This window comes from Heteronotia binoei, chromosome 2 (assembly GCF_032191835.1).
Source record: "Heteronotia binoei isolate CCM8104 ecotype False Entrance Well chromosome 2, APGP_CSIRO_Hbin_v1, whole genome shotgun sequence".
Taxonomy (NCBI): Eukaryota; Metazoa; Chordata; class Lepidosauria; order Squamata; family Gekkonidae; genus Heteronotia; species Heteronotia binoei.
The window spans coordinates 8,582,247-8,602,800 of NC_083224.1; the positions used below are offsets into that span (position 1 = coordinate 8,582,247).

At 51.6% G+C, this 20,554-nt stretch overlaps 1 protein-coding gene across 1 annotated transcript in view; it reads right to left on the reverse strand.

The window, feature by feature from the left end:
* Positions 1 to 629: 629 nt before the first annotated feature.
* Positions 630 to 20,554, reverse strand: part of LOC132567508 (bactericidal permeability-increasing protein-like) — a 41,816-nt gene continuing 21,891 nt past the window's right edge. The window contains 9 exon segments of the mRNA XM_060233188.1: positions 630 to 699; positions 3,575 to 3,651; positions 3,764 to 3,824; positions 5,580 to 5,622; positions 8,102 to 8,190; positions 10,229 to 10,396; positions 15,344 to 15,404; positions 19,471 to 19,507; positions 19,510 to 19,654. Of these exon segments, the coding sequence (XP_060089171.1) occupies positions 646 to 699; positions 3,575 to 3,651; positions 3,764 to 3,824; positions 5,580 to 5,622; positions 8,102 to 8,190; positions 10,229 to 10,396; positions 15,344 to 15,404; positions 19,471 to 19,507; positions 19,510 to 19,654 (735 nt within the window). The 3' untranslated portion in view covers positions 630 to 645.

Genomic DNA, 20,554 nt, shown 5'->3' on the forward strand with positions numbered 1-20,554 from the left:
GCCCATCCAGTCCATCACTCTGTGTCACAGAAGAACATAAGAGAAGCCATGTTGGATCAGGCCAGTGGCCCCTCCAGTCCAACACTCTGTGTCACACAGTGGCCAAAAAAAAACAACAGGTGCCAAACCATACAGGAGACAGTGCATTTTAGTACTAGAGAAAGAAAGAGTGTTCTGGCTTCCCCACTTCAAAAGGAGTTCTTTGGAACTCCCAAAATAGCATTGTCAAGGGAAGGCTCGCATCCCTTAAGAAGATGATGGCCCAGACACTGTCCAATACGTGGTCAACGTCACATTTCCCAATATCTACATTTCAGCATTTAAATGCAGGACAGACAACCATGCCCAGCGATACATGCGGCTGCCTGCCAAGGGGAGCAGCGGCTGCCGATTCCCCTGCCAACGCGCAGGCGACCGAGCTGCCGTCCCCGCACAAATCGAATGTGGCCTGGAACGCCCCCAAAATACGCTCCAAGCTTTCCAGCGCTGGATCATGCAATCGCAGTCCAGGAGGACCTCAAGTACAGTTGGGTTTTCGCTACGATGCGCGGCCAGTTTCCGAAGGAGACGGCGCAGGGTCTGGCCTCAGGGTGGAATTTGGGAGCCTCTGCATTTCCTTCCTTCTTTCCTCCCAGTTCCTTGCGGCTACACAATGGCGGGGAGGTCGTGGTAGAGATCGGTCGCTACAAGCATCAGGCCCTGCGGGGAGGAAAGCAGACGATCAGATCACCGGGCTCTCGATCGAATCGAGCCGGGACTCTCCCTAGAAGCTGAAATGTTATGAGAAGATAAGAGTAACTAGGGTGTTCATGTCTTTGGGACCGCCTCTCCCCATACGAGCCCCGCCCCCACGAGCCCCAAAGTCATCTGCACATCATCTTTTTGTGTTCCCTGGTCCTAAAGACGCCCGACTGGCTTCAGCGAGGGGGAGTTAGGGTTGCCAAGTCCAATTTAAGAAATATCTGGGGACTTTGGGGGTGGAGCCAGGAGACTTTGGGGGTGGAGCCAGGAGACATTAGGGGTGGAGCCAAGATCAAGGCTGTGACAAGCACAATTGAACTCCAAAGGGAGTTCCGGCCATCGCATTGAAAGGGACGGCACACCTTTTCAATGCCTTCCTTCCATAGGAAATAATGAAGGATAGGGGCACCTTCTTTTGGGGCTCATAGAATTGGACCCCCTGGTCCAATCTTTTTGAAACTTGGGGGGCATTTTGGGGAGAGGTACTAGATGCTATGCTGAAAATTTGGTGCCTCTATCCCAAAAAACAGCCCCCCCCCAGAGCCCCAGATACCCGGAGATCAATTCTCCATTATTTTCTATGGGAATAAATCTCCATAGGGAATAACAGAGTTCCCAGCAGACATTTCCCTCCCCTCCCCCCGCTTTCTGATGACCCTGAAGCGGGGGGGAGGGCCTCCAAACCGGGGGATCCCCTGCCCTTATCTGGGGAATGGCAACCCTAGGCCAGGGCCTTTTCGGTGAGGGCCCCCACCTTGTGGAATGAGCTCCTACTGGAGATCCAGGCCCACGGGACTTATCCAAGTTCCGCAGGGCCTGTAAGACAGAGCTCTTCCGCCAGGCTAATTGATCCAGCAGGCGTCCCCTGAAATCATTGCTTCCCCCAGCACCTTCGCTATCTAGGTGTTTATGTTATGCTGAACACTACCAGCCTATATGTGGTGTATAATATCAATAACTGGTACCGATGTACAGTAGAAAAATTAGAACAAATCACCAGTCAACAATAAAGTATCCACACTCTCATTGTGTGTACATGCAGTTGATTTAGTGCAAATATAAGACAAAATGGAGCAAAGGAACAATAAGGTATTTGCACTCCCCCAGTTTATGCACTTCACAATTTCTCCATAAGTACCCGCCTTAACCAAGTTCATAAGACAGTGCTATAGGGTGGAGTCCTTAGAATTTCCGCTTGTGTCGTTGTAATGGAGAGAATAAGAAGAACCGTCGAGAAAGGAGTCCTCACGGTTTCGCTTGTCCGTTTCTTCGTCAGCCTCTTTTCTCACCGTTTTCTGAGCCACAGAAACTTTATTTCAAACACGGATCAACGCATGCTCTAAACCTCAGGCTTGCTTTGAGCCAGTACCCACTGATTTGTCTTTTCAGCAGTCCCTGGTATCCTCCAACACCGCATTTCACATGAATTCTTAGCGTCTGCAAACCGTGGCATGAGGTTTGGGAACAGAAGAGCAGGCCAGCAAGTCCACTCCATTTCTATCCCCCAGGCATGAAGCTGCCTTCTACTGAATCAGGCCTTCGGTCCATCAAGGCCAGTATTGTCAACTCAGGTTGGCAGCCGCTCTCCAGGGTGTCTCAGGCAGAGGAAGGTCTTTCCCATCACCTATGCCACATCCTTTAACTGGAGATGCCGGGGATTGAACCTGGGACCTTCTGCATGCCAAGCAGAGGCTCTTCCCCTGAGCCACGGCTTCTCCTCCTGGCTCTCCAGGGTCTCAGGCTGAGGTCTTTCCCATCACCTATGCCACATCCTTTAACTGGAGATGCCGTGGATTGAACCTGGGACCTTCTGCATGCCAAGCAGAGGCTCTAGCACTGAGCTACAGCACCCCCAAAAGCAGAATACATGAACACATGAAGCTGCTTTATACTGAATCAGATCCTTGGTCCATCAAAGTCAGTATTGTCAACTCAGACTGGCAGCCACGCTCCAGGGTCTCAGGCAAAGAAGGGTCTTCCCAGGGGTGGAATTCTAGCAGGAGCTCCTTTGCATATTAGGCCACACCCCCACGATGTAGCCAGTCCTCCAAGATCTTACAGGCAGGGGAGGAATTCTAGCAGGAGCTCCCTTGCATATTAGGCCACACCCCCATGATGTAGCCAATCCTCCAAGATCTTGCAGGCAGGGGAGGAATTCTAGCAGGAGCTCCCTTGTGTATTAGGCCACACCTCCCTGATGCAACCAATCCTCCAAGAGCTTACAAAAAAAAGAGCCTTGTAAGCTCTTGGAGGATTGGCTACATCAGGGAGGTGTGGCCTAATACGCAAAGGAGCTCCTGCTAGAATTCCACCCCTGGGCCTTTCCTATCACCTATGCCAAATCCTTTAACAGGAGATGCCATGGGTTGAACCAGGGGCTTCCTGCATGCCAAGCAGATGCTCTCATCTGAGCCACGGCCCATTTCTCTCTTTTTTAATCTCGCATAAGCAGCATTGATCATAATCAGCCCCGTGGCGCAGGGTGTTAAAGCCGCAGTACTGCAGTCCTAAGCTCTGCTCACGACCTGAGTTCGATCCCTGCCAGAAGCTGGGTTTTCAGGTAGCCGGCGCGAGGTTGACTCAGCCTTCCATCCTTCCGAGGTCGGTCAAATGAGGACCCAGCTTGCTGGGGGGGAAGCATAGATGACTGGGGAAGGCAAGGGCAAACCACCCCGTCAAAAGTCTGCCGTGAAAACGTCGTGAAAGCGACATCGCCCCCAGAGTCGGAAACGACTGGTGCTCGCACAGGGGACCTTTCCTTTCCAAGCAACATTTAATACTTTCAGAAAGTAGGAAGAAGTTCAGCATAAACAAAAAGAGAGCGAGACGTTACCTGGTACATTGTGATCTGCGGGTTCACCAGGCTGATATTATGGATGTTGGGAAGAAGGAAGCCTTTCTTCAGATACCCTAAAGAACAGGAAGGAGAGCAGCCATGAGGGGGAGCCAAGGCAGAGGTGGGGGGGGGGTCCCCATTCCCCAAAAATTAGCGCAAAAGGCTGGAAAACCATCCCGGACTCACTGTTGACCACCAAAAGGCCCAACTGCACTCCGACCTTCAACGCGTTCTCCAGCAATTCCACCTGAAGAAGAAGAAGATATTGGAGTTACATCCCGCCCTCTGCTCCGAGTTTCAGGGACTCAGAGCAGCTCACAATCTCCTTTATCTCCTTCCCCAACAGCAGACACCCTGTAAGGTAGGTGCGGCTGAGAGAGCTCTGACAGAAGTTGCCCTTTCAGGGACAGCTCTGCAAGAGCTCTGGCTGACCCAAGGCCATTCCAGCAGCTGCAAGGGGAGGAGTGGGGAATCAAACCCGGTGCTTCCAGATAAGAGTCCGCACACTTCACCGCCACCCCAAACTGGCTGAAGAGAAGAAAAGCTGGATCTTAGAACAGACACAGATGTGAGAGGGAAGCAACAACCATAGGGGCAACACGTACGGAGCAGACCAATAGTTCATCTAGGCCAGGGGTGGCCAAACTGTGGCTCAGGAGCCCCATGTGGCTCTTTCACACATATCATATGGCTCTCAAAGCCTCCACCAGCTCATCAGCTGGCTTGGAGAAGGCACTTCTCCTTCGTTGACAGTCTTCAAAACATGGCTAGAAGAATATTTGTTAGAGATGCTTTGGGCTGATCCTGAATGGAGCAGGGGGTGGGACTTGATGGCCTGTATGGCCCCTTCCAACTGAAGAATTCTATGATTTCTCTCTTTAAAATGCTCCTCCAAACCACCTGGTGGCTTGGAGAATGCATTTAAAGTTGCTTTCTTTTCACCACTCCCTCCCCCAGCTTTTCCTTCCTTCCTTCCTTCCTTCCTTCCTTCCTTCCTTCCTTCCTTCCTTCCTTCCTTCCTTCCTTCCTTCCTTCCTTCCTTCCTTCCTTCCTTCCTCCCCTCCTCCCCTCCCTCCCTCCCTCCTTCCTTCCTTCCTCCTTTCTCCCCTCCTTCCTTCTTTCCTTCCCTCCTTCCTTCCCTCCTTCCCTCCTCCCTTCCTTTCTTCCCTCCTTCCCAGGATCACATAAGAAGTGGAGAAAGGGTGGTGTGGGCTTCTTCAGGCGTTAATGAGGGCTGCTGCAGGTGTGGCAAAGCCCCTGCTGGCTGGCGGCTGCCCGCTTTCCTCATCCAGGGCTGATGATGATGATATTGGATTTATATCCTGCCCTATACTCTGAATCTCAGAGCGGTCACAATCTCCTTCACAAGAGCATTAGAAGACACCTGCTGGATCAGAGCAGAGAGGGTCCGTCTAGTCCAGCATCCTGTTTCAAACAGTGGCCAACCAGTTCCTCTGGAGGGCCAACAACAGGGCAGAGAGGCCGAGGCCTTCATAAGAGCATCAGAAGAGCCCTGCTGGATCAGACCAGGGAGGGTCCATCTAGTCCAGCCTCCTGTCTCACACAGTGGCCAACCAGTTCCTCTGGAGGGCCAACAACAGGGCAGAGAGGCCGAGGCCTTCATAAGAACATCAGAAGAGCCCTGCTGGATCAGACCAGTGAGGGTCCATCTAGTCCTGCATTCTGTCTCACACAGTGGCCAACCAGTTCCTCTGGATGGCCAACATCAGGGCAGAGAGGCTGAGGCCTTCATAAGAACATCAGAAGAGCCCTGCTGGATCAGACCAGGGAGGGTCCATCTAGTCCAGCCTCCTGTCTCACACAACGACCAACCAGTTCCTCTGGAGGGCCAACAACAGGCCTTCCCCGATGCTGCTACCTGGCTCTGGGATTCAGAGGAATAGCTTTTACTTTAGACAGCTTACACCTTGAAAGTCTCATTAGTCTTTAAGTTGCTACTGGATTTAACAAACAAACAAGCAAAAGTCCCCATCCAGCTCACCTTGATGTCACCGACGTTCGACCACTCCTGGTACACCTGGAAGCTGTGGGGACCATTGAGAAAAAGAAAGGATCATTGCTGAGTCCAGCCCCAGTTTATGCCAATGTGTGGGTGTCAGATCGTCACTGCAAGGACAAAAGGGGAGGAATCCTTGGTGCAGAGAAAGTATGGGGTTCTGGGGGACTCACAAGGTACCAGGAGATTGGGGCGTGAGGCCTGGGGAGGATGTGGCTTGGGAAGGAGAGGGACCCCAGTGGGGTATGATGCCATAGAGCAGGGGTAGGGAATGTCCATCCCAAGGGCCATTTGGGACCCTTGATACCACTTGGTCTGGCCCTCGGGGATTGCTGGGCTGAGCCAAGCGGCCTCCCTGGGGCCCGACTGGCTGGCCAGGATCACTGCAGGGGTCTGGAAGAGTCACTGTCACAGTTCAGGCAAGTTTTCCCCTCATTTCTTTACTTCCCTTTTTTTCTATTTCTTCTCCTCATTGTGTTGTTTCCCTTAATTCCCCTTTCTTTATTTCCCTTTCTTCCCCCCATTTCTTTATTTCCATTTCTTTTCATTTCTTCCCCACCTTTCTTTATTTCCCTTTATCCCCATTTTATTCTCCCATTTCCTTTTCCCTTTCTTCCCCACATTTGTTCATTTCCCTTTCTTCTCCCCTTTATTTTCCTTTCTTTCAGTTTCTTCTCCCCATTTGTTTATTTCCTTTTATTCTCCTTTCTTCCCCTCATTTCTTTATTTCCCTTTATTCTCCTTTCTTCCTTCCTTTCTTTATTTTCCTTTATTACCCAGCTGCCACCTGTTCAATTTGCACATATCCCAGATTGTGTGGCCTAATATGCTAATAAATGTGTGACCTAATATGCTAATATTAGGGGATATTAGGCACCAACCCTAAATCAGACTTTTCCCTGCAGCCACTGTGGCCGGACCTGCCTGTCCCGCATTAGTCTTGTCAGCCACCAGCGAGCCTGCAGCAGACGTGGACTACTGCACCCTTCTTAAATCTTCGTTCGCGAAGCCAAGCCGAGAGAGGGGATGTGATCTAATATGCTAATAAGTTCCTGCTGGGCTTTTTCTACAAAAAAAAGCCCTGAACCTAGACATTTACCTAGGGCGGTGGGTCATGTGTGTGTGCGCACATGCCAAATTAGGCTCTCCCCACATTACTTCAAATAGAAAAACAATTATTTGAAGAAGAAGACTGCAGATTTATACCCCACCCTTCTCTCTGAATCACAGACTCAGAGCGGCTTAGAATCTCCTATATTTTCTCCCCCCACAACAGACACCCTGTGAGGCGGGTGGGATTGAGAGGGCTCTCACAGCAGCTGCCCTTTCAAGTACAACTCTGTGAGAGCTCTGGCTGACCCAAGGCCATTCCAGCAGGTGCAAGTGGAGGAGTGGGGAATCAAACCCGGTTCTCCCAGATAAGAGTCCAAACACTTAACCACTACACCAAACTGGCTTTCTTAATTTGCATTAATTTTGCCGGCCTGAATAGTTCTCCCTCGATGGAGCACTGTTTTTTTTATAATTTTATAAGGCCCACGAATGTTGATATAAATATCCAAATGGCCCTTGGCAGAAAAAAGGTTCCCCACCCCTGCCGTAGAGTCAGGGGTGGAATTCTAGCAGGAGCTCCTTTGCATATTAGGCCATCCCCCCCCCCCGATGTAGCCAATCCTCCAAGAGCTTCCAAGGCTCCTTTTTGTAAGCTCTTGGAGGATTGGCTGCTTCAGCAGGGTGTGGCCTAATATGCAAAGGAGCTCCTGCTAGAATTCCACCCCTGCGTAGAGTCCACCCTCCAAAGCATCCATATCCCCCCCGCCGGGGGAACTGATCTCTGTCAGCTGGAGATCAGTGTCATGGGTGCTGGGGACCCTGCAGAGGAAGACGAGTCTGCCGAGGAAACTGTACCCCTGCCACCTGCACCAGTACCCCTGCCTCCTGCTGAAGAAGATCCCAGCCCCCCTGCCTCGCCCTCTCGGGTGGCTCGTGTGCGTGACCGCCTCCGTCAGGACCTCAGGGATCGGAGGAGGGCGGCACGCTCACAAGCAAGACGCTCCCTGAGTCCTGAGTTTTGAGAGGATTCTGGCCCTCCTAAGAGCAAGGATGCTTGAGTTGTAACAGGATCCTGGCTGCCTCCCAGAGCCAGCAATTAGCCCAAACGGGCAACAGCCAGCAGAGGGCTATATAGCTGTGGGCTTTGGGAGGAGGCTTTGTGGAAGCAACTAGTCATCTCCTTGACGTTCTAGCATCCACTCCGGCTTGACTTTGGCTCCTGACTCCCTGACTTTGGCTTTTGACTTCTGGACTCCCTGACCTTGGCTTCTGGACCTCGGACCTGCGATACTTGCACAGCGATTTGGATTTGGCACCTTGGACACTCCTGCTTGCTGGCTACAGACCTCGGACTGCCTCTGGACTTTGCCTGACCCGGCCCCAGCCGTGACAATCAGATGTAATTGCGGGAAATCTCCAGGCTCTGCCTGGAGGTTGACGACCCAAAGACTCACCCTTTCAGGTGAACCGCTCCCAAAAGCTTGCCGATGGAGTTCCCGGAGTTGACTGATTCGAGGAAAAACTGCCCCGTGAAGTTGCCGTCCTGTTGACCAAAGGAGAGCCGGATGGATCTTCCCCCAAACGTAGGACCTACTGAGGGTCTGTGTAGAGACTGCGGAAGACCATCTCCTGCCCCTCCTGCCTCAGTTTCCCTGCCTTTTGACTGTGCTTACACTGGTGTTTGAGGGGAAGAAATCTCCATTTGCCACATCTCCTCTGCCATAAATTCAGTCTGTGGCCTTCGGTAAGACGCTGTCTTTCCAACCCCACCTTCCTGCAGTGCGGGAAATGACACTACAGGCCTGTTGGTGAGGGTTACTGGGATGGCTTGTGTGAACCGCTTTGAACATCAGAAGGGGTATACAAGTCTTGATGAGTGTTCGCACCATCCCAAAACAGGTCGTTTCGGAAGCCCCCTTCCGCACCCCCTTCCGCCAGGAACAGCACTACGTGTGGCCCGTCCCATCCCTACTCTTCCACCAGGGATTCCCAAACATTTTGAGAAGAAGAAGGAGAAGATATTGGATTTGTATCCTGCCCTCCACTCCGAATCGCAGAGTTTCGGAGCAGTCACAATCGCCTTTACCTTCCTCCCCGACAACAAACGCCCTGTGAGATGGGTGGGACTGAGAGAGCGCTCCCAGAAGCTGCCCTTTCAAGGACAGAGTCTCAGAGTGGCTCACAATCTCCTTTATCTTCCTCTCCCACAACAGACACCCTGTGAGGTGGGTGGGGCTGAGAGAGCTCTCCCAGAAGCTGCCCTTTCAAGGACAGAGGCTCAGAGCAGCTTACAATCTTTATCTTTCTCTCCCATAACACACACCATGTGAGGTGGGTGGGGCTGAGAGAGCTCTCCCAGAAGCTGCCCTTTCACGGACAGTCTCAGAGCGGCTTACAATCTTTATCTTCCTCTCCCACAACACACACCATGTGAGGTGGGTGGGTCTGAGAGAGCTCTCCCAGAAGCTGCCCTTTCAAGGACAACTCATGCAATAGCTATGGCTGACCCAAGGCCATTCCAGCAGCTGCGAGTGGAGGAGTGGGAGATCAAATCCAGTTCTCCCAGATAAGAGTCCGCACACTTCACCATTACACCAAACTGAGCCTGTGGGTACCTTTGGAAGGCTGACGCACCGTAGCTTGTGCAGCCACAAAATGGCTGCCATAAAATGGCTACCACAGGAGGCGGAGGCTGCCACAAAATGACTCCTACTGCGTCCCTTCTATCACACAGTGAAAATCTGAACACTTGGTGGGCATCAGGGAAGGTGGCAGTGGGTGCCACGGTACCCCTGGGCAAAATTTAGGGACCTCTACCTTTAGGCTTGCCAATCCCCAGGTCCCAGCGGGGGTTCTTCCGCTTTCCCAGACTCCTTCCCGCCCCGAGAGGACCATGTGCCTTTGCACCTCGAGAGGCTCCAGTCTCCGATTGAAAGGCTTCCTCTTGGGATGGTGTGTCTGTGTTGCTGTGAAGAAGTTGGCAGCAACTCATGAGCGGAGAGGCCAATCCCTCGCTTCAGAGTCCCCAGAAACGTGGGGGGGGGGGGAAGTCTGCTGAGCACTTCATTATTCCCTATGTGAAGATCGATTCACATAGGGTATAATGGGGAATTGGTTTGGAGGTTTCGGGGGCTCTGAGGGAGCTGTTTTTTGAGGTAGAGGCACCCAATTTTCAATATAGTATCTAGTGCCTCTCCCCAAAGTACCCCCCAAGTTTTAAAACGATTGGACCAGGGGGTCCAATTCTGTGAGCCCCAAAAGAAGGTGCCCTATCCTTCATTATTTCCTACGGAAGGAAGACATTTAAAAAGGCGTGCGGTCCCTTTAAATGTGATGGCCAGAACTCCCTTGGAGTTCAATGATGCTTGTCACACCCTTGCTCCTGGCTCCGCCCAATGTCTCCTGGCTCCACCCCCAATGTCTTCTGGCTCCACCCCCAAAGTCCCCAGATTGCATTGGACTTGGCAACCCTATCTACCTTCCACCTTTGAGAAAGGTCCATATTCAAGCCGCACCCCCCCCCCCCCCAGTCCCAGCAGAGAAGGCAAGATCCGTTTCCCCACAGCACGCCCCCAGCTTACGATGTGCAGTAGGAATGCCGAGGCCACGCTCCCGTTGGGCAGGAGGACGCCAACATCGATCGATCCAAAGGCTGTGACATGGACGCCGTCGGGATGGAAGCTCAGGACAGGCGGCTTCCGAGCCCCCAAGAGTACCTGCAGGGGCCTATCTGGGAACTTCTCCTCCAGCTGTTGGGGGGGGCATAGAGGAAAAGAGGCGCTGAGATGGAGTGGGGTTTTGACTTGTTAAGGGGATGGGCCAATCACCCCCTGGAACCATACCGCATTTCATGCTGACTGCCAGGGTGGTTTAAGAAGAAGACGACATTGGATTTATATCCTGCCCTGTAGTCTGAATCTCAAAGTCTCAGAGTGGCTCACAATCTCCTTTCCCTTCCTCCCCCACAACAGACACCCTGGTGGGGCTGAGAGAGCTCTGACAGAAGCTGCCCTTTCAAGGACAGCTCTGCCAGAGCTATGGCTGACCCAAGGCCATTCCAGCAGCTGCAAGTGGAGGAGTGGGGAATCAAACCCGGTTCTCCCAGTTAAGAGTCCTTGCACCTGAGAAGAAGAGACTGGATTTATACCCCGCCCTTCACTCTGAATCTCGGAGTCTCCGAGCTGTCACAATCTCCTTTACCTTCCCTCCCCCCACAACGGACACCCGGTAAGGTGGGCAGTGCTGAGAGAGCTATCCCAGAAGCTGCCCTTTCAAGGACAACTCTGCCAGAGCTGTGGCTGACCCAAGGCCATTCCAGCAGTTGCAAGTGGAGGAGTGGGGAATCAAATTCGGCTCTCCCAGATCAGAGTCCACACCCTTAACCACTACACCAAACTGGCTCTCAAGAAGATGATATTGAATTTATACCCCATCCTTCACTCTGAATCTCAGGAGTCTCAGAGTGGCTCACAATCTCCTTTATCTTCCCTCCCCCACAAAAGACACCCTGTGAGGTAGGTGGGGCTGAGAGAACTCTGACAGAAGCTGCCCTTTCAAGGACAACTCCTGAGACAGCTATGGCTGACCCAAGGGCGAGCTGCAAGTGGAGGAGTGGGGAATCAAACCCGGTTCTCCCAGATAAGAGCCCATGCACTTAACCACTACACCAAACTGGCTCTGCAAACTGGCTTTAGTAGTTAAGATTGTTGAGCTAGGATCTGGGGGACCAGGTTCGAATCCCCACACTGCCATGGAAGCTCACTGAGCGACTCTGGATCACTCACACCCTCTCAGCCTAACATCCCTCACAGAGTTGTTGTGAGGGGAAAATGGGGGAGGGGGGAGAAATGTCAGCCATCTTGGGACCTCACTGGAGCAAAGGCAGGGTATGCATGATGCAGAGAAAGGAATATTCTACTGCAATTTTCTCTGTGTGTGTGTGTGATATTGTCACGTTTTGCTCTCATCCAAAGGTAGGCTGAAAAGAAGACTCTCTCTGTGTCACCCAGTGAAATTCATGACTGAGTGAGGATTTTAATCAGGAGCCCCGTGGTGCAGAGTGGTAAAGCTGCAGTACTGCAGCCTGAACTCTCTGCTCACGACCTGAGTTCGATCCCGGCGGAAGCTGGTTTCAGGTAGCCAGCTCAGGTTGACTCAGCCTTTTATCCTTCCGAGGTTGGTCAAATGAGTCGAAAACGAGTGGTGCTTGCACAGAGGACTATCTATCTATCTATCTATCTATCTATCTATCTATCTATCTATCTATCTATCTATCTATCTATCTATCTTCTATCCATCCATCCATCCATCCATCCATCCATCCATCCATCCATCCATCTATCTATCCATCTATCTATCCATCTATCCATCCATCTATCCATCCATCTATCTATCCATCTATCTATCCATCTATCCATCCATCTATCCATCCATCCATCCATCTATCCATCTATCCATCCATCCATCCATCCATCCATCCATCCATCCATCCATCCATCTATCGTCTGTCTAAGAGCCTTGTGGTGCAGAGTGGTAAAGCTGCAGTACTGCAGTCCTAAGCTCTGCTCACGACTGAGTTCGATCCCCAGCGGAAGCTGGGTTTTCAGGTAGCCGGCTCCAGGTTGACTCAGCCTTCTATCCTTCCGAGATCGGTCAAATGAGGACCCAGCTTGCTGGAGGGAAGTGTAGATGACTGGGGAAGGCAGTGGCAAACCACCCCGTAAAAAGTCTGCCATGAAAACGTGAAAGCGACGTCACCCCAGAGTCGGAACCGACTGGTGCTTGCACAGGGCACCTTTCCTTATCATCTAAATTTAAGACTTCCGTCCCCAGCTTTGAGGCGAACGAGAAACAAGAGTCAGACTGCAGGAACGGCTCCAGCGGCACGCCGAATATCTGACTTTGTATTCTGCAACATCTGAAAGCCTCTGGAGCTGGTGCGTTTCGTAATCCAATTAGAGCAGCAGTGTCAGCGAAACCGCTGGGAAGCCGCGGAGCTGAGAAAGCTGCAGCAGTGCAAATTGGCTCCAAAGCACCTTGTCTTGAAATACTGATTTTTAAAAGTTTCAGGTGGAAAGACGGGTCGGCCCACAGCAGAAGAGCACGATTCGAATCCAGGAGCACCTTAGAGACCAACGTGATTTCCCAGGGTGTAAGCTTTCAGGCATAGCCAGCTTCCAGAGGGGATTGGATCAACATATGGAGCAGAGGTCCATCAGTGGCTATTAGCCACAGTGTATCATTGGAACTCTCTGTCTGGGGCAGTGATGCTCTGTATTCTGGTGCTTGGGAGGGGCACAGTGGGAGGGCTTCTAGCCCCACTGGTGGATCTCTAGATGGCACTTAGGGGTTTTTTGGCCACTGTGTGACACAGAGTGTTGGACTGGATGGGCTATTGGCCTGATCCAACAGGGCTTCTCTTATGTACTTATGTCTGAGGAAGTGATGCTCTGTATTCTTGGTGCTTGGGGGGGCACAGTGGAGGGGCTTCTAGTGTCCTGGCCCCACTGGTGGACCTCCTGATGGCACCTGGATTTTTTTTTTTGCCACTGTGTGACACAGAGTGTTGGACTAGATGGGCCAGTGGCCTGATCCAGCATGGCTTCTCTTATGTACTTATGTCTGAGGCAGTGATGCTCTGTATTCTTGGTGCTGGAGGGGGCACAGTGGGAGGGCTTCTAGTGTCTTGGCCCCACTGGTGGACCTCCTGATGGCACCTGGGGGTTTTTTGGCCACTGTGTGACACAGAGTGTTAGACTGGAGGGGCCACTGGCCTGATCCAACATGGCTTCTCTTATGTTCTTATATGACACAGAGTGTTAGACTGGATGGGCCACTGGCCTGACCCAACATGGCTTCTCTTATGTTCTTATGTGATACAGAGTGTTGGACTGGATGGGCCACTGGCCTGATCCAACAGGGCTTCTCTTATGTTCTTATGTGACACAGAGTGTTAGACTGGATGGGCCACCGGCCTGATCCAACATGGCTTCTCTTATGTTCTTATGTGATACAGAGTGTTGGACTGGATGGGCCACTGGCCTGACCCAACAGGGCTTCTCTTATGTTCTTATGTGACACAGAGTGTTTGACTGGATGGGCCACTGGCCTGATCCAACATGGCTTCTCTTATGTTCTTATGTGATACAGAGTGTTGGACAGGATGGGCCACTGGCCTGACCCAACAGGGCTTCTCTTATGTTCTTATGTGACACAGAGTGTTAGACTGGATGGGCCACTGGCCTGATCCAACATGGCTTCTCTTATGTTCTTATGTGATACAGAGTGTTGGACTGGATGGGCCACTGGCCTGACCCAACAGGGCTTCTCTTATGTTCTTATGTGACACAGAGTGTTAGACTGGATGGGCCACTGGCCTGATCCAACATGGCTTCTCTTATGTTCTTATGTGATACAGAGTGTTGGACAGGATGGGCCACTGGCCTGACCCAACAGGGCTTCTCTTATGTTCTTATGTGACACAGAGTGTTAGACTGGAGGGGCCACTGGCCTGATCCATCAGGGCTTCTCTTATGTTCTTTTGTGACACAGAGTGTTAGACTGGAGGGGCCACTGGCCTGATCCAACATGGCTTCTCTTATGTTCTTATGTGACACAGAGTGTTGGACTGGAGGGGCCACTGGCCTGATCCATCAGGGCTTCTCTTATGTTCTTATGCGACACAGAGTGTTGGACTGGAGGGGCCACTGGCCTGATCCATCAGGGCTTCTCTTATGTTCTTATGTGACACAGAGTGTTAGACTGGAGGGGCCACTGGCCTGATCCAACAGGGCTTCTCTTATGTCGTTATGTCTGGGGCAGCAATGCTCTGTATTCTTGGTGCTTGGGTGGGGGGCAACAGTGCTCTGACCCCACTGATGGACCTCCTGATGGCACCTGGGGGTTTTTTGCCACTGTGTGACACAGAGTGTTAGACTGGAGGGGCCACTGGCCTGATCCAACATGGCTGCTCTTCTGTTCTTCTGATCATAATCACAGTTCTCTTTGTCAAACATCCTTCATCAAATGATTCTAACAAAGCGGGCTTTGACTCTCGAAAGCTTATACCCTGGAAAATCTTAAGAACATCTGAAGAGCTCTGCTGGATCAGATGAATAGTTCATCTAGTCCAGCCTCCTGTCTCACACAGAGGCCAACCAGTTCCTCTGGAGGGCCAACAACAGGGCAGAGAGGCCGAGGCCTTCCCCTGAGAAGAACCTCAGAAGAGCCCTGCTGGATCAGACCAGGGAGGGCCATCTCGTCCAGCCTCCTGTCTCGCCCAGCGGCCAACCACATTCTCCGGAGGCCCAACAATGGGGCAGAGAGGCCGAGGCCTTCCCCTGATTCTGCCTCCTGGTTCTGGGATTCAGAGGATCAGCGCCCCTGAATGCGGCCGTTCCCCTCAGTCTCAATGCAGCCAGTAGCTATTGATAGACTTATCTTCCATGAACCTATCTAATCCCCTTTTAAAGCCGTTTAATCCTGGCGCCATCGCTACATCCTCTGGCGGTGAATCGTATTCATCTCTAAGGTGCTACTGGACTTGAATGTTAAAACGTGACCCACTTGTGATTCTGAAAGAGAGAGGAAAAAAAACCACCTGGTTTTGCCACTTCAGGCCTCAGAGGAATATTAAAGGGGGGGGGGGAGAGGTATTTCCCCAGGTCCTTCTTTCCCCGTCACAGCTCTCAACTCACCTCTGGAATCAGCATTCCCACACTGTCTGTGTTCAAGTGGAAAGGGGAAGCCTCGGGGGATCTGAAACGGAAACACCGGTGGATGGATCAGCTCCTCCTAAAGCGGAAAGAGGTCTGGGGCGCTCCACGGCCAGCTAGCAGAGAGCTTATATAAATCTCTAATCCTCTTGGAAGCCAGGTAGGGTTGCCAAGTCCAATTCAAGAAATATCTGGGGACTTTGGGGGGTGGAGCCAGGAGACTTTGGGGGCGGAGCCAGGAACAAGGGTGTGACAAGCATCATTGAACTCCGAGGGAGTTCTGACCATCACATTTAAAGGGACGGCGCACCTTTTAAAATGCCTTCCTTCCATAGGAAAGAATGATGGATAGGGGCCCATCTTTTGCAGCTCATAGAATTGGACCCCGTAGTCCAATCGTTTTGAAACCTGAGGGGTACTTTGGGGAGAGGCACTAGATGCTATACGGAAAATTTGGTGCCTCTACGTCAAAAAACAGCCCCCCCCCCAGAGCTACTGAAACCTCCAGATCAATACCCATTATACCCCATTAACAGGGAATAATGAAGTGCTCAGCAGACGTTCCCCCCCCACACACACCCTGTTTCTGGCGACTCTGAAGTAGGGTTCCCAATCCCCCCGCTTTAGCGGGAGACTTCTGGGTTCCCAGCTTAATCTCCCGGTCTTCAAAAATTGAGAAGCGGGGGGGGGGGGGGTGGAGGGGGGGAGAACATACCTATAGAGCTCCTGTTGTAGAGCTCCTGAGCAGTTTGTAAAATCCCTGTCCCTTTAAGGCTGGGCAGGAAGGAGGAAACAGGAAGGGCTTCGGAGAACGGCCCCTCCCTTCTTTGCTTTCGTTTTCTCAGCAGGCACAGTTCTCCGGAAGAAGACCAAGTAAGTATTTGTGTGTGTGTGAGAGAGGGAGGGGGATTCCCTGGTATGGAGGCCCTCCCTCCCTTTAGAAAGTGTGTGGGGGGGGAGGGAAATGTCTACTGGGCACTCTATTATTCCCTATGGAGAATGATTCCCATAGGGAATAATAGGGAATTGATCCGTGGGTATTGGGGGCCCTGGGGGGGCTATTTTTTGAGGTAGAGGCACCAGATTTTTAGTATAGCATCTAGTGCCTCTCCCCAAAATACCCCCCAAGTTTCAAAACGATTGGACCAGAGGGTCCAATTCTATGAGCCCCAAAAGATGGTGCCCCTATCCTTAATTATTTCCTATGGAAGAAAGGCATTTGAAAAGGTGTGCTGCCCCTTTAAATGTGATGGCCAGAACTCCCTTGGAGTTCAATTATGCTTGTCACACCCTTGTTCCTGGCTCCACCCCCAGTGTCTCCTGGCTCCACCCCCAAAGTCTCCTGGCTCCGCCCCCAAAGTCCCCAGATTTTTCTTTAATTGGACTTGGCAAACCTACTCTGAAGCAAGGGATTAGCCTCTCTACTCACGAATTGCTGCCAACTTCTTCCAAATAACACAGACACACCATCCCAAAAGGAAGTCTTTCAATCGGAGGCTGAAGCCTCCGGAGGTGGAAAGGCACATGGTCCTCTGGGGGAGGGGCTTCCCCCCGCTGGCCAGCTGACTGGGGGCCGGAAGGAGCCTGGGAAAATGGAAGAACCCCCGCTGGGACCTGGGGATTGGCAAGCCTAAAGCCAGGTGAAGGTAGAAACGAAGGTTTTCCTCTTGCTTGTTCATAGGGTTGCCAATCCCCAGGTGGGGGCAGGGGATTCCCTGGTTTGGAGGCCCTTCCTCGCTTCAGGGTCATCAGTAAGCGGGGGGAGGGGAGGGAAATGTCTGCTGGGAACTCTGTTATTCCCTAAGCAGACTTATTCCCATAGGAAATAATGGAGAATTGATCTGCAGGTATCTGGGGCTCTTGGGAGGCTGTTTTTTGAGGTAGAGGCACCAGATTTTCGGTATAGTGTCCAATGCCACTCCCCAACATATCCCGCATGTTTCAAAAAGATTGGAACAGGGGGTCCAATTCTATGAGTCCTCAAAGAAGGTGCCTCTATCCTTCATTATTTCCTATGGAAGGAAGGCATTTAACAGGTTTGTGGTCCCTTTCAATGTGATGGCCAGAACTCCCTTTGGAGTTCAATGATTCTTGTCACACCCTTGCTCCTGGCTCCACCCCTAATGTCTCCTGGAACCACTCCCAAAATCCCCAGATATTTCTTGAATTGGACTTGGCAACCGTACTTGTTCAGGGGACAGAGCAGCCACACTGCTGAGAAATTCTCTCTTTCTGAAACTAATTTATTTTCTTTGTTTACAAAAATTTGCATCCTGCCTTTCTGAGGGCCATCGAGAGGGCTACCGATTTAAAACATAACGTCCCCACAGTGTAAAAACGTTAGGATCAACCCTCAAAGGCACCCCATTAAAGCCGTTAAGAAGTAGAGTAAAAAGCACATACAAAACATAAAAACCACAGTTAAAAGATTGGATGGGAAGGAGAGATCGTTGAGGGAATGCGAAAGGAAGCAGAAAAAGTCTCCACCCGCTCTTTTAGGAGCTCTTTTTTGGACTTATGATTTGGACTTATTTATCATTTGGACTATTTGTATCACTGTTGTATATATGTGCATAAATATGCACATGCGGTATGAAAAATAATGAGGTTGCTGAAATGCACTGTTTTCCTTGTATGAATTATATTTTGTAATAGTATTTTTCACAGAGTGGTTTTATTTGGTTGCAACTTCATTCCTCTGTGTAGCCTATTGTGTATCTTCAGTCTCCAGGTGGGGGCAGGGGATCCCCCGGTTTGGAGGCCCTCCCCCAGCTTAAGGGTCATCAGAAAGCGGGGGGAGGAGAGAGGAAATGTCTTCTGGGCACTCCATTATTTCCTATGGAGACCAATTCCCATAGGTTATAATGATCCATGGGAACCTGGGGTTTGGGGGGGGGTTGTTTTTTGAATGAGGGCACCAAATTTGCAGCCTAACATCCAGTGCCTCTCTTCAAAACACCCTCCAAGTTTCAAAAGGATTGGATCAGGGGGTCCAATTCTATGAGCCCCCAAAGAAGGTGCCCCTATCCTTCATTCTTTCCAAATGAAGGGAAAGCATTTAAAGGTGTGCTGTCCCTTTAAACGTGATGGCCAGAACTCCCTTTGGAGCTCAATTATGCTTGTCACAACCTAGCACCTGGCTCCACCCTCAATTTATCCTGGTTCCACCCCCAAAGTCCTCAGATATTCCTTTAATTGGACTTGGCAACCCTAGAGGGAAGACATTTAAAAGGTGTGCGGTCCCTTTAAATGTGATGGCCAGAACTCCCTTTGGAGTTCTATGATGCTTGTCACACCCTTGCTCCTGGCTCCACCCCGATGTCTCCTGGCTCCACCCCAATGTCTCCTGGCTCCACCCCAATGTCTCCTGGCTCCACCCCAATGTCTCCTGGCTCCACCCCCAAAGTCCCCAGATATTTCTTGAATTGAACTTGGAGGAGGAGAACGAGAAGAATGAGAAAGGGAGGAGGAAGGAGGAGGAACAAGAAGGAGGAGGAGGAGGGGGAAGAAGGAGAAAGGGAGGAGGAGAAGAGGAAGAGAAGGAGAAGAAGGAGAAGAGGAGGAGGAAGGAGAAGAAGGAGAAGGGAAGGGGAAGACGAAGGAGACAGAGGAGCAGAAGGAAGGGGAAGGAGAGGAGGAAGGAGGGAAGGAGGAGGAGAATGAGAAGAAGTAGGAGGAATAAGGAGGAGGAGGAGGGGAGGAGGAAGGAGGAGAATGGATTTAAACCCTGCTCTTTACTACCTGAAGGAGTCTCAGAGCAGCTTACAATCTCCTTTCCCTTCCCCTCCCCACAACAGACAACCTGTGAGGTAGGTGGGGCTGAGAGAGCTCTGACAGAAACTGCTCCTGAGAAGAACAGCCCTGAGAGAACTTGTGAGTGACTCAAGGTCACATCAGCAGCTGCAAGTGGAGGAGCGGAGAATCAAACCCGATTCTCCCGGATAAGAGTCCGTCCATTTAACCACAACACCAAACGGGCCAAAGGTGGAATGCAGATGCCAGAGAGCGGGGCAGAGTGGAGCTTCCTTGGAGGGAGGGGGCTGGCCTCCTGAAAGGGGGGGGTGCAGGAGGAGGAGCCCCCCCCCCCGCAAGCTGAAGCCCAGCCTAACCGCCTTACCATCTCGTCTGTGTAGTTCCTCTGAAGCACCCTGCGATGAAGTACACCGAGGCAGCGGAATTGGCAAAGAATTCCGAGATCCCGAGAAGGAACATGGAACCCGGCTGCTTGGGCAAGACGAAGGGCGAGGGGGTGAAGAAGTTGACACGGGGCTGTCCCAGGGCGAAGAACTCTCCCTAAAAGGCGGGGGGAGAAAGTCGACCCGTGATGTCAAGAATCTCGGAACAGGATGGTGGCCACTCCCCGAAGAATAAGATGATGATATTGGATTTATATCCCGCCCTATACTCTGAATCTCAGAGTCTCAAAGTGGCTCACAATCTTCTTTACCTTCCTCCCCCAAAACAGACACCTTGTGAGGCAGGTGGGGCTGAGAGAGCTCTGACAAAAGCTGCCCTTTCAAGGACAACTCTACGAGAGCTCTGGCTGACCCAAGGCCATTCCAGCAGGTGCATGTGGAGGAGTGGGGAATCAAACCCGGTTCTCCCAAATAAACAGCCGTGCACTTCACCACTAAACAAAACTGACTCTTAAGAAGATGGTAGATTTATACCCCACCCTTCTCTCTGAATCAGAGACTCGGAGCGGCTTACAATCTCCTATATCTTCTCCCCCCACAACAGACACCCTGTGAGGTAGGTGGGGCTGAAAGAACTCTGACAGAAGCTACCTTTTCAAGGACAACTCCTACAAGAGCTATGGCTGGCCCAAGGCCATTCCAGCAGGTGCAAGTGGAGGAGTGGGAAATCAAACCCGGTTCTCCCAGATAAAAGTCCGTGCACTTAACCACTACACCAAACTGGCTCTTAAGAAGATGGTAGATTTATACACCACCCTTCTCTCTGAATCAGAGACTCAGAGCGGCTTACAACCTCCTATATCTTCTCCCCCTGCACAACAGACACCCTGTGAGGTGGGCGAGGCTGAGAGGGCTCTCACAGCAGCTGCCTTTTCAAGGACAACTCCTACAGGAGCTATGGCTGACCCAAGGCCATTCCAGTGGCTGCAAGTGGAGGAGTGGGGAATCAAACCCGGTTCTCCCAGATAAGAGAGCTATGGCTGACCCAAGGTCATTC